This window comes from Pelodiscus sinensis, chromosome 2 (genome assembly GCF_052426305.1).
Source record: "Pelodiscus sinensis isolate ZL-2025 chromosome 2, ASM5242630v1, whole genome shotgun sequence".
Lineage (NCBI taxonomy): Eukaryota > Metazoa > Chordata > Testudines > Trionychidae > Pelodiscus > Pelodiscus sinensis.
In genome coordinates this window covers 140,089,177-140,102,558 of record NC_143053.1, presented here as the reverse complement: position 1 = coordinate 140,102,558, position 13,382 = coordinate 140,089,177, and the positions used below count along the sequence as shown (strand labels likewise).

At 47.1% G+C, this 13,382-nt stretch overlaps 1 protein-coding gene across 4 annotated transcripts in view; it reads left to right on the top strand.

Moving 5' to 3' along the window:
* ADCY2 (adenylate cyclase 2) overlaps positions 1–13,382 on the top strand; it is a 350,683-nt gene that overhangs the window by 220,886 nt on the left and 116,415 nt on the right. For all 4 annotated transcript variants that reach the window (XM_075921497.2, XM_014573081.4, XM_075921498.2 and 1 more), the window contains 2 exons: positions 4,217–4,328; positions 11,624–11,751. In XM_075921497.2, the coding sequence (XP_075777612.2) occupies positions 4,217–4,328; positions 11,624–11,751 (240 nt within the window). The remainder of the gene's footprint in view (positions 1–4,216; positions 4,329–11,623; positions 11,752–13,382) is intronic.

The window sequence follows — 13,382 nt, the reverse complement described above, 5'->3', positions numbered from 1 at the left end:
CAGCAGGACCGTGGATGTTCCTTGATCAGAGAACCCTGCTAGCCTACTGGCAGGAGGGCAATCCAGAAGGGGCTGGGATAAAGAAGTGGAATGGGGCAGGGACTGGGACTGGCAGCAGTCCGCAGCAGAGGGTCGTGGCAGCCTCTGGCAGGGCAGAATTGGGCCTGCGACAGCCAATGGCAGTGCGGGGCCAGTGCCAGAGCCTGTTGGCTGCCGTGACAGCAGGACTGGGCCAGGGCCGGTGAAAGCCCCAGCAACACATGGCAGCATGGGGCTAGAGCCCTAGGTAGCCCGTGGAAGTGTGGCCAGAATGTGCAGACTGTCACAAGGCTAGGACCAGATCCCTGAGCATTTAGCAGCCATTGGCAGCCTAACCAGGGCCAGATGCAGCCCCCAGAAGCTTGCAGCAGCATGGGCTGCTGGAGCCCAGCAGCAGTCCGGCTAAAGCAGCAGCAATGAGGCCAGAAACCCAGCAGGCACCCTGTCACGGGCTGGAGGCATAGGTGTGCGCAGCACATTTCATTAGGGTGTGCACCCAAAGAAGTTTTTTTTAAATGTACTCTTTGACCCCCGTTAGCCACACCCCTACCCCTGTTAACCACGCCCCCTGACCCCCATTAGCCACACCTCCTGACCCCCATTAGCCACATCTCTGGAGGTAACACTTTCAGGACAAGATGGACACACGACCAGAAGTAAAAGGTGTCATGTGATCCCCCTCTAACGACTTTTCCCACCATCCTCTATCAATAGGGATTAGCTTGTCCCCCACCAAACCTCCCTCATGCAATTATCCTGCAGGTGCATTAACCCAATGTGCGTGACATTACCTCGGGGGCGGAGAGGCTGGGGGAAGTGTTCACTCTAAAAGTTTCCTCCCATGAGCAGAATGAATTTTGTGTTGTGCACCAGTACTGAGTTCGTGTGGCTTGTTCAGCTGTGCCACTGTGGTACCCAAGTTATTAATAAATATCTTATAAACCTCTACCTTTCCCCTCTGCTACCATGTCTCCTCCCCTTGCTCCATCAGCTCACCTGGTGCCTGCTGCCCCTAACGTTAGAACATAAGAATGGCCATACTGGGTCAGATCAAAGGTCCATCTAGCCCAGTAGCCTGTCTGCCGACAGTGGCCAGCACCAGGTGGCCCAGAGGGGGTGGACCAAAGACAATGATCAAGCAATTTGTCTTGTGCCATCCATCTCCAGCCTCTGACAAACAGAGGCCAGGGACACCATTTCTATCCTCTGGCTAATAGCCTTTTATGGACCTAACCTCCATGAAATTATCTAGCTTCTCTGTAAACTCTGTTATAGTCCTATCCTTCACAGCCTCCTGTGGCAAGGAGTTCCATAGGTTGACTATGAGCTGTGTGAAGAAGAACTTTCACTTATTAGTTTTAAGCCTGCTACCCATTAATTTCATTTGGTGTCCTCTAGTTCTTCTATTATGGGAACTAATGAATAACTTTTCTTTATTCACCCTCTCCACACCACTCATGATTTTATAGACCTCTATCATATCCCCCCTCAGTCTCCTCTTTTCTAAACTGAAAAGTCCCAGTCTCTTTAGCCTCCCCTTATATATGGGACCTGTTCCCAACCCCTAATCATTTTAGTTGCCCTTCTCTGAACACTTTCCAAGGCCAAAATATTTTTTTTGAGACGAGGAGACCACATCTGTACACAGTACTCAAGGGCTGCGTCTAGATTGGCATGATTTTCCAGAAATGCTTTTAACTGAAAAGTTTTCCGTTAAAAGCATTTTCAGAACAGAGCGTCTGGATTGGCATGGATGCTTTTCCACAAAAGCACTTTTTGCGGAAAAGCGTCCGTGGCCAATCTAGACGTGCTTTTCCGCAAAAAAGCCCCGATCGCCATTTTCGCAAATCTCAGCTGTCTACACTGGCCCTTTTGCGCAAAAGCTTTGCGCAAAAGGGACTTTTGCCTGAACGGGAGCAGCATAGTATTTCCGCAAGAAGCACTGATTTCTTACAGTAGAAAGTCAGTGCTTTTGCAGAAATTCAAGCAGCCAGTGTAGATAGCTGGCCAGTTTTTCCGGAAAAGCGGCTGATTTTCCGGAAAAACTGGCCAGTCTAGACACAGCCAAGATGTGGGCATACATCGTTATATACAAGGGCAGTAAGATATTCTGTGTCTTATTTTCTATCCCTTTCTTAATGATTCTTAACATCCTAATTTCCTTTTTGACCGCCGCTGCACACTGTATGGACGTTTTCAGAGAACTAGCCATGATAACTCCAAGATCTCTTTCCTGATTTGTCGTAGCCAAATTAGCCCCCATCATCCTCCTCTGCTGTCCTGACTCCTGCCCTTCTCACTGCCCTCAGCCTTCCTGAGACCTGCTCTCCTCCACCAGCCCTTCTCTCCCCCCTGTGCCCACTCCTCCAGTAGCCTCCCACTGATCATGTAAACTACCCCTCCTCATCCCCATGACCCATGCACAGAGGCACTGGAAGCCACATTTATCCTTCAGGTTTAACATCCCACCTGCCCAGGAAATGTAGCTCCCCAGAGCAAGCTGTGTGGGGCCGAATTGGTTGAGTCTGATGCCTTGGGGTGGAGGAGAAGCCCTGTCCCATCCCCTGAGCGTGTTGTGGAGCCGCCTCCGGACTCACTCACGCTTCGCCGGACCATGCGCAGGACGGACAGTGTCCCAGGATCAGCATATGCCGGGGTCAGTCCCGCTCCCCACTAGCTGATTTGCTTTTCCCAACCCTTCCCAACCAGCACTGGTGCCCCTGACGCCCTCCCAGCCACCTCTGCCGCCTGCCGCCCAGTTCTCCTCCTCCCAATTTCTCCTGGCCAGCCCCGCTGCCGCTGACTCCCTGCCCCATATCTCCTCCAGCCAGCCGCACTGCCCCTCCCCCATCTCCCCAGGCTAGCTACACTTCCCCCACCTGCCAGCACTGCCCTGCCCCCCCATCTCCCCTGCCCAGCCACGCTGCCCTGCCCCACCTCTCTCCCAGCCAGCCCCACCCCTCTCCCAGCTGGTATTTTTTCCCTGTTGGGCTCTGAGCAGCGGGCCCCCACCATGTGGGCAGCTCCGGAGCCCAGCCGCCAGCAGCCCAGCTTGGGGCCGAGCCCAGCGTGCAAGGAGCAGCACTACAGCCCTGCCCAGCAAGGCACTCCTTCCGGTGCGGCACGGCCTGGCCAGTGGCGAGACTCCGGGGCCTCAGCACCAAGGGGGTGGCTCTCAGGCTCAGAGCGCATGATCGGCTGCTTGGGCGCAGGCGGGCGTGTGGCACTGGCAAATCAGGGAGCCCGGCCGCCCCCCTCCTCCTGTGAGTGGCTGCTCTGCCATCACCAGAGACGCACCGGAGATGGTGGCCAGCAGTAGGGATACAAAGGCAGGGGGGCCCCACAGGCGGGGAGGTGGTGTAGCGGGGGTGTGCATGGGAGGGGGTGGCTGGCCGCAGGGGGCGCACGGGTGGTGGGGTAGGGGGGCCTCCCACGTCCTCCACCGGCTTCGTGGTGTGCGGTCCCGGATTTTGAAGTGTCCGGGGCAGCCGGAGTATGTGCAGCAGCGCTGAGGCGTGCCGGGCTGCACAGCTTCTGACGCCGTGGCCACGGCCGCCGGCATCTTCTTGCGGGGGTGGGGGAATGGGCTTGCTTGGTCACACCTCTTCTCCTCCAGCAGCCTCCAGCCGTCCAGTCTGCCAGTCCGCCCTACGTTAGGGTGTGCCCAGGCACACCCGGCACACCCTGTGTGCACGCCAATGGCTGGAGGTAGTTCTTCCCCCACCCCTCCACTCCCTTGCCCGATCCAGCTCGCAGAGTCAGTGGCTGGTGGCTGTTGCAGGAAACCCTCTCTAGCCCGGCAACTTCCCTGGTGTGGGACAGGTCAGATCCTGAGCATGCTGGATAAGAGATGTCCAACCTGTAGTAGTTTTATGGATTTTATAATGAGAAAGGTTTTTTAAAAAATCTGTTAGAAAAATCTGGATCTTCTAATTTAGACATAACAAAGTGTGTCTATGAAAGAAACATAGTGTGAATTAAGAAATACTTCTGAGAAGAATGTGTGATTGTATTTTTAAGGAGCTGAGACTATATGGCTGTAAACATCTCGATTCATATATGTGGGCTTGATTCTGCAATATCCTGAGCACTTTCTACAATTTTAATTAGGGGTAAATACATCTATATTCTAAAACCAGGGAAATTAATAATCAAATAGTTTTCCTTTCCTTTGTAGTATTTTGTATGCTGATATTGTGGGATTCACTCGCCTGGCTAGTGACTGCTCACCTGGAGAACTGGTACATATGCTTAATGAGCTCTTTGGGAAATTTGATCAAATTGCAAAGGTAATGATGATCTGCTAGAACTTTTTTCATTACTGCTATAACTGTGCAATACTTCCTTTATGGGAACTCTACGCTCTGTCCTCTTGACAAGGGCACAATCCTCAGGACAGTGTACTGGAACTATGCAGAGATTCTTCAGGAGGATAAATCTTCTTCAAAATTTTGCCATAGCCTATCTGTCCAGACGGAAATGAAACCCAACAGATAGATATAAAGGTTATCTTCTCATGCACACCATCCACGCCTCTTCTCTTTGCAGCCTGCATTTCCCTCTCTCATGTCTTTTTGAGACCCCCTCTTATGTGAGCATTTTTCTGCAGGGGGCAGACTTGTACTTGGAGCTAAGTGCAGTAGAATTAGTATCTGGTGCAGAAAAAAGAGAGAAGTTCTATCTGAGGTAATTTCTCATCCATGAGAATACAGGCTGTATATATCAATTCTGGACTTGAGAGAACTAAACAATCCACTGCATAAAGTTCAGAATGATTACCCTGGTCTTCTCTATACTGGTGCTGTGAAATAACGTAAAGTTCTTTTATTCATTTCTCAGTGCTGGAGAAATATCAAAATTTTTGCAAGCATTCTTGACCCATTGCTAACCTCATATACTCAGCAGCTGACATCCCAGTGAACTGCCGCACACAACTTATCTATCTCCTCATTGGTTATCTACTACTATTTTCTTGGAGCAGTCTTTTTGACTGGATGTTGATGATCCCAGATAATTAAATTAATCGACTTTGGAAGCTTTGAAGATGAAAGTATTCATTTTATACCAAAGTTCGTTTGGATTGTTCTCTTCCTTTGCCTTTAGCAATACCTCAAAATCATTCTTCAGAGAAGTCATGTAATTTTTGTTATTTCTGGACAAGTCCAGATGCAGGAGGCAGACCGACCAAGGGGGAGGGGAGAGGTGGCAAAGAGGAAGGGTGCCTCAGGGTCTGGAAGTTCAAAAAGGCCCAGAGCTTCCATCGCCACATCACCACAAGAGTGGGATGCAGCATGCTCTGGGCTGCTGTCAAAACTGGGAGGGGGGGCAATGTGGCACATGCCGGGTTGTGCTAAGGGCTGGTTGCCCCCCAGCTCTGCCCATCCCAGGGCCTGGCAAGTCTGTTGGCCCCACTAGAATTATACCTGCTGAACATCTTCCCTTGGGAAGATGCACCTGCCATCTGCACTTGGGAAAGAATTTGTTCATTGGCTACTCAATCTACAACATCCCTCTCTTGTTTCATTATATCATTTCAAGTACAGACAGTCCCTGGGTTACATACAAGATAGGGACTGTAGGTTTGTTCTTAAGTTGAATCTGTATGTAAGTCGGAACTGGTGTCCAGATTCAGCCGCTGCTGAAACTGATCAGTTTCAACAGCGGCTGAATCTGGAGGCCAGTTCTGATTTACATACAGATTCAACTTAAGAACCCCAGGCATCCCCAAGTCAGCTGCTGCTGAAACTGATCAGCGGCTGATTCCAGGAAGCCCGGGGCAGGGGCTTCCTGTAGTCAGCCACTGGTCAGTTTCAGCAGCTGCTGACTTGGGGACACCTGGTGCAGAGCAGCTGGGGTGCTGCTGGGTTGGTCCAGTAGCGCCCAGAGCGGCGCTACGGGACCAACCGGCAGCGCCCCAGCTGCTGTACCACAGGCGTCCGGAGCAAAGCCATGGAGCACGGGGGCAGCGGGACAGCCCAGACGTGCCGTGGCTATCCTGCTGCCCTCGGACTCCGTGGCTTTGCTCTGCTTTGCTCCCCGTCCCCCTGGTCTGCAGACCAGGGGGACGGGGAGCAAAGCAGAGCAGAGCAAAGCGGCGGAACACGCGGCCACCTGACAGCCCAGACGCGTCTGGGCTGTCCGCTGCCCGCGTGTTCCACCGCTTTGCTTCCTCTCCCTGGTCTGCTGGAGACCAGGGAGAGGGAGGGCCCCGTTCGTAACTGCGGATCCAACATAAGTCGGATCCGCGTAACTCGGGGACTGCCTGTATCATTATTTGTTTCTTTATCATGCCATCAGGTGACCGCCAGTATACAAGCATGTAGGATGTGGATTTTGTTGTTGTCTGTAATGATCAGATGATAAGAGCAGCAAAATTTAAGTTGGTGCCTTCTTTTTTCATCAACATTAGGTGCTATCATGGGACATAAATCTGTACTATCAGCACATTAACTCACTTGATTTGAAGGCAAATTTTAATGCTTTTGTCTCTGATTGAAATATATCCAAGTGTACATTTTGATGTCTCTTTGGATAAGATAATGCAACCCTGTTTTCTCTCACTTTCATGTATCCTGAGTAGTACACTGTACTACTTTTGTCATTAAATGACCCGTGCCATTTCATGACAGCCTGGAGCTTGCACATACATCTGACACCTTTCCATTCTTTATTCACAATGGTGAGCTTTCCTTCCTACATGCTTTCCTTATTCCATGTTCCTACTGAGATTATTCATTTACAGATATTCAGATCATTCTTTTTTTCTTGCTGCAGACAACAGGCTCTGTACTTTCCAAAGGATTTGGTACATACATCACCCTCATATAAACAAAACTCTTACTGGCTGTAACCTCCTGCTCCCTGTCACACCTTTTGGTCTCAGAGTCTTACCATCCAGCATCCCACATTGCTTTTGTTCTGCCATGGTAGTTCTTGTGGGAGAAAATACAGACCATTTTGTAATTGCATTCCCTCTCATTTGTGGCTTCTATTAGTTAAATTGTGGTTTAACTCCTCCTTTTAATGGCAATTCCTCCATTGAGAGTCATGGAATACTAGGACTGGAAGGGACCTCGAGAGGTCATTGAGTCCAGTCTCCTGCCCTCATGGCAGGACCCAGTACTGTCTAGACCATCCTTGATAGACATTTATGTAACCTACTCTTAAATATCTCCAGAGATCGAGATTCCACAACCTCCTTGGGCAATTTATTCCAGTGTTTGACCCCCCCCTTACAGTTAGGAACTTTTTACTAATGTCCAACCTAAACCTCCCATGCTGTAGTTTAAGCCCATTGCTTCTTGTTCCATCCTCAGTGGCCAGGAAGAACAAGTTTTCTCCCTCCTCCTTGTGACACCCTTTGAGATAGCAGTTTTCAGGTATCATGTCCCCTCTCAATCTTCTCTTTTCCAGACTAAACAAGCCCAATTCTTTCAATCTTTTTTCATAAGTCATGTTCTCTAGATCTTTAATCATTCTTGTTGCTCTTCTGTGGACCTTCTCCAATTTCTCCACATCTTTCTTGAAATGTGGTGCCAAGAACTGGACACAATATTCCAACTGAGGCTTAATCAGCACAGAGTAGAGGGGAAGAATGACTTCTCGTGCCTTGCTCACAACACACCTATTAATGCATCCTAGAATCATGTTTCCGTTTTTTGCAACAGCATCCCAGTATCCTTTCCAGGCACTCATCCATCTGATGCCATTGGCACTTCCTGAGATTTCAGCAGGTTGCAAGTGGAGCTGTTGCTGTTAGGGCAGAAGGCTACAGTACATCCTAACCTGACTTCATCTGCTGCCTAAAGTGCAGATTGATGACTCTTGTCCATTATCCCGTTGCTAGTGCCAGACAGTTAGTTCATGGCCCTTGATCTCAAAAACGCTTATTTTCATATAGACATTCTTAAGATTTGTGGCACATCAACAACAGTACTATTACAGAATTGTGCCGTTTGCCCTCTCAATGACACAAAGAGTATTTACTAACGTACTGTCAGTGGTAGCAGTTCACCTTCATGAGCCAGAAATGATGGTTAGCCCATACTTAGACAATTGGCTCTTGAAGCAACAAACATACCAGGAAACACAGAATGTAATTAATCATCATGCTTCTACATTTGGCACTCACAGTGAATCTGGAAAAGTCCATCTTGGAACCTGCACTATGCAGAGAATTTATTGGGGGCTGTACTGGGTGCTGTTATAGCCAGGGAATGCTTACCAGTTGACAACTTTTTCTCCATCACCAAACTCATACAATACATCTGTACAGGTCCCAACATGTTCATAAGATTCTGCCTGGCACAATTTGGCCTTATGGCCATGTGTACTTACCTGAACCCATTCATAAGGTTTCCTTTCATATGTCTACAAGCCTGGTTGCTAATTGTTTACACTCTGTGCAAGCATAACCTTAACCTGCTACGTACAGCTCCCCAAAGAGACTTAGACTTCATTACTTGATAGGAGGACAGAAAGAAAGTGTGCATGGGGGTATGTAAGGGGTGTCCACCCCACACAAGCCTGATTAGTTAATATGGGCCAGGAGAAAACCATTAACATTCTATAAAACACCGGAGGGAAGCTAGTGATTGGAAAGCACTGACTGAAGATGAGGACCAGATGTAATAGAAGCACTGGTAGCAAAATAAAAGCCAGGAATTGAGAGCAGAAAGGAGCTGCAGGGAAGAGGCGTGCAGTCATTCTCTATGGGAAATAAAAGAGTTGGGTAGGGACAAGGAGAATGTCCTAGAAAAGATTAAGATGTGTGATTCTCTTCTGGATTAAGGAGTTTGGGAAGCAGCTGAGAAGTGTAAAGTAGCCAAAGAGAGCAGAGGAAATTCTGGGGATAAACCTAGAGAGCAGCAAGGAGTCAAAGAAGCAATGTAGGAAGAAGCTCAGGGAAATTGCAACAGTGTCTGAGGCTGAAGAGATCTAATTTTCTAGTCATGTGGTCCCTGAGATGGAACCTGGAGTACTGAGTGGTCCTGAGTTCTCCTACCAGCCCCTGGGAAAGTGGTGCAGGGCTTGGAAATGTGGAATGGAAGACAATTTGTGACAGAGTCTCGATAGTTTGTCCAGTTTCCCTATGGTGCATTACCCCAGAAATGGGGAAAGTGGTTTATATAGTGACCTGGCTGTGATGAAGAACAAGCAATGAAGGAGAAGCACCTCATATCACAGAGGGGGGGTCACAGTGCAAGCAACAGGTGGAAGTGAGCACCACATTGAGTGAGAACTAATTTCCATCCCCAAGGAGGCACATTTTTTGTGAGTGAACACCTTTATAGGATCCATTCAACCTCCTACTTCCCACAAAGACTGTAACCTCAGATGCAACCTCTTTAGATGGGAAGTGCACATGGTGGAACATATTGGAATGAAGAGTAGTCAGATTAGATTGTTCACAACATGTAGCATTTCTGATCACTGTCATGTTTATCAGAAGAGTTGGAGTGCTAGGGTACTTTTGGCCGAGACAGCGTTTTCACAGGAACAAGGGATCCGTGAGACTACACCTGGAATTTGTCTCCAAGATTATATTGGGCATTCACATCAACTAACGTATCCATTTAACTCTGTTATGTCTGAAACCTCATTTTACAAGAAAGAAGGTCATGCAGCATTAACTGCACTGCATAAGGTTCTTGCCTTTTACCTGCAAAAAACAAAATTGTTTTGAAAAACCCGTAGAATCACTCTCATTTGCAGAGTGTATGAAAGGAGGGGTTGTGTCCTCCCAGAGGCTGTCAAAATGGTTGTCACAGTGCATCCAACTCTGCTGCGAGTTGAATAATGTCTTAGTTGAGGGCAGTCTGAGAACTCGGTCAATAGAGCTCAGACATCAGTACCTTCTCTTAGAGACACCCTTGTGACTGATGTCTGCACAGTAGCAACTTAGAATTCCATTCACCCCTCCTCCAGATGCCATGCACTGGTGCTTCTGATTCCTCTCTAGGCAGAACATTTTTGTAATATGTTGTGTTATAGTACTCCCAGCACCTTACAGAAACACCGCTTAATGGCACACAGGGATGATCACTCAAAGAAGGATGGGTTCCTCACATTGCAGTAACTTGATATCTTTGAGATAAATTGTCCTTGGGTATACTGTGCTACTCACCCTCCTTCTCTACTGCCTAATTTCCCCCTACTAGGAACTAGTGTTAGAGAAGGAACTAGGATGTTGGCAGTCGTCTCGGGCAGCCCTCTTTATTTGCCAGCACAGAGCATGAACAGAGGGGGGTGCATACACGGACTGCATAGTTCAGTGTTTCTTAAACTGTGTTCTGCGGCACACGAGGCAGTCAGAAGTGTGCCGCGGAGAACAACAATATTCAAAATGGCCTCCCTTAAACAGGCAGGCAACCTTTTTTTTTTTCTCAATAAGTTTCTCCCAAACCTTCCACTCTCCCCTCTCTCCTTCCCCCCTCCCCCAACCTTAACAAAAAATGTTTTGCTTAACAAAAAAATCTTTGGTGTTCCCTATTAAAAAAAATATTGTTTGGTGTTCCTCAGTCTTAAAAAGTTTAAGAAACACTGGTATAGCTGCTACTAAACAGAAATTATCTCATGTTCCGTTTATGGAATGCGTGCACTACTCATAATGACAACATATTTTTAAAAATTTGGGTTACTGCAAGGTGAATAAGTCATCCATATCATTGAAGGCTAAACTAAAGCACACCTAAGTGGACAACATAAACAGAATGTTGACAGCCTTATTAGCATGGCTTTATTTAACTTAACAATGAGTAAGGAACTTAAACTAGAAAAGTGAAAAATATGATCAGATAACTATAGTAACTTAACTAATAGTACAAAACTCTGCATACTAACCTCACTTCCAAGTAGCAACACTGAATGAGTCTCCCTTACACAAAGAGTAACTCTCAGTACTGTAGAGTAGAGGATCATTCTTTTGTTGTGTTTTTGCTCAGCATCTAATGTAGCAGGGTCTGGATCCATTCCTTGGCCACGAGGCACTATTTCAATACATACACACATGTCCTAATTCAGATACCGATTACTCAGTTACAAAAATCTCAGTTTTAGGTCAGCTTGCAGATGCTTTACTAATATAGGAGACTGTTTTCTGAAGGAATTAATGTTAATGCTGCCAAGTATTGTTGGAATATAACTTTGATTGTTAAACCAAGGAAGTATTTTGAAATGTTTCCCCGTGGTCTTATGTATAGAGGACTACACATCTTGGGTTTCTAATTACAGATGTTCCCCTGAAAGGTTTCGGTAATTTAGATTGTTGAGATTTATTTTTTAATTTAATTTTATAGATCTCAGATGCCAAGTAATACTATATGTACATGTTATAGGCTATGCCTTTTTCTGGTTTCACGTGTAAAGTAAGGTAAATGAGAGAGAAAATGTTGCATGCTATTTTCTAACAGCCCTTTTTAACCTACTCTTGAGATCCTTTTCTTCCTTAACAAGATTTCTCTATTGTGCTTGTATAATTACATATAACATATATCATGATGTAACAAAAATCAGACTCAAGTTATGTTGTTTATGTAGTTTGTCATGTGACTTATCTTCTGATCGATTTTGCTGTTTCCTTCAGGAAAATGAATGTATGAGAATTAAAATCTTAGGTGATTGCTACTACTGTGTGTCTGGACTACCTATATCTCTTCAGAATCATGCCAAGAACTGTGTAAAAATGGGATTGGACATGTGTGAAGCCATAAAGTAAGTGCAGTAGTTTTGTAACTGACAATGTTTTTCTGCCAAGAGTAAAAAAGTCATTTGTTTCCATCTGCAGTTGTGCTTTTGGTTTATATGTTTCAGTAGCTCTGTGTTCATGTTTCAAGTCGTGATCCAAAACAGTAATGTCGAAGCTGTCTGCAGCAGCTGAAGGTTGTTGAAATAAAATGTGTCAAGCTAAGGATATTGTCCCATCATTTTATAATGTGTGTGTTAGACCACATTTGGATGCTGTGTGTTTTTTGGGTCCCCCTTATCAGAGGAACAATTTACTTATTTGGTCAGTGATTTCAGGTCCTTTTAGCCAAGCTTTATGGTAGGCACTCATTATTACATGGCTGTTATCAGTTATTCATAGTCAAGCTTTTCTGGGCTGGTTAAAACAAAGGAAGAATTCCCATAGTTAGAGTTTTAAACTAAGAACCAAATTCCAAGATGCACTTCAACAATTCAAAACATCTCTAAAAAGCACTTAAACAGGCAGATTTCCTAGGTGTACCTTAACTCTACTTAAACAGAGTACTCAGGTGATATTAGTGAATTTGATTCATATGAGACTGTTAGTCTAATAGTGAAGACTTTTAGGAAATTTGTCAATTTGAGTATGACTGAATGTCAGGGGGTACGCCCCTGACGGGAGTTGCGGCCGCCTTCTACTGGCCCGCGTCTTGGTCCAGGCTCCTCTCTCTGGGCCTATACAGTACCCAAAGTCCCAAAAGTCCAGGTCCCTCTATCAGGTCATATACGGTACTAGAAGCCTAGCCACTCCGAGAAGCCTCTCCTGGCCCTGGATTTGATTATCCAGGGCAGGGGGAATCGGTGGTAGGGGGACCCGGGCCCTCCCTCTCCACCGGGTCTCAGCCCAGGGCCCTTTAGGCAGGGCATATGGCTCCTGCCCGCTTGGCGAGGAATCGGGCCAATACACGCCGAGCCAAACTTTGTATCCTTTGTCCTGGGCTGCCTCCTACCATGCCCCGGTTCCCCTGGGGTCCATTGGCCTCTGAGGCAGTACCTGCCGGGGTCGTGGGCGCGCTCCTGCCTCCCTGGGTCAGCGGCTGCTTTCTCGGTGTCAGGTCAGGCACGGGCGGCGACTCTGGTCCCAGCTGCTGCAGAAACACTGGCCCGGCCTGGTTTCCTCCCTCACCCTGCGGTCTCCCTGACTGCAGGGCTCCCTCTGCTTTTATACCCGGCCTCTGCTGGGAGCATGCCCAGCAGAGTCGGAGGGGCGGGGCTTTCTCCGCCAGTTGGGCTTGGGCTACCTACCCTCTGTCCGTCAGTGCGGGGCCTGTCCACCCCATCACACAGAAGAATAGGAAAGTCATACCTATACTTAAGAAAGAGGAAGAAAAGTCATCTGGGAATCTATAGACACATTAGTCTGTTCTAAATAGTATACAAAGCATTAGAACACATTTTGAAAGAATTAATATTGAAATTCATGGTTGTAAACTGAAAGGGGGATGTTCAGAATGTTGGGTCACGAAAGGTAGGTCATATTTCTTTATATGAAGGAAGGGCAATAGATCTAATATACATGGACATCAATAAAGTGTTTGATATGGTGCCACATGGGAAATTAGTAGTTACATTAGAGAAGATGGAGATAGCAACTTTAC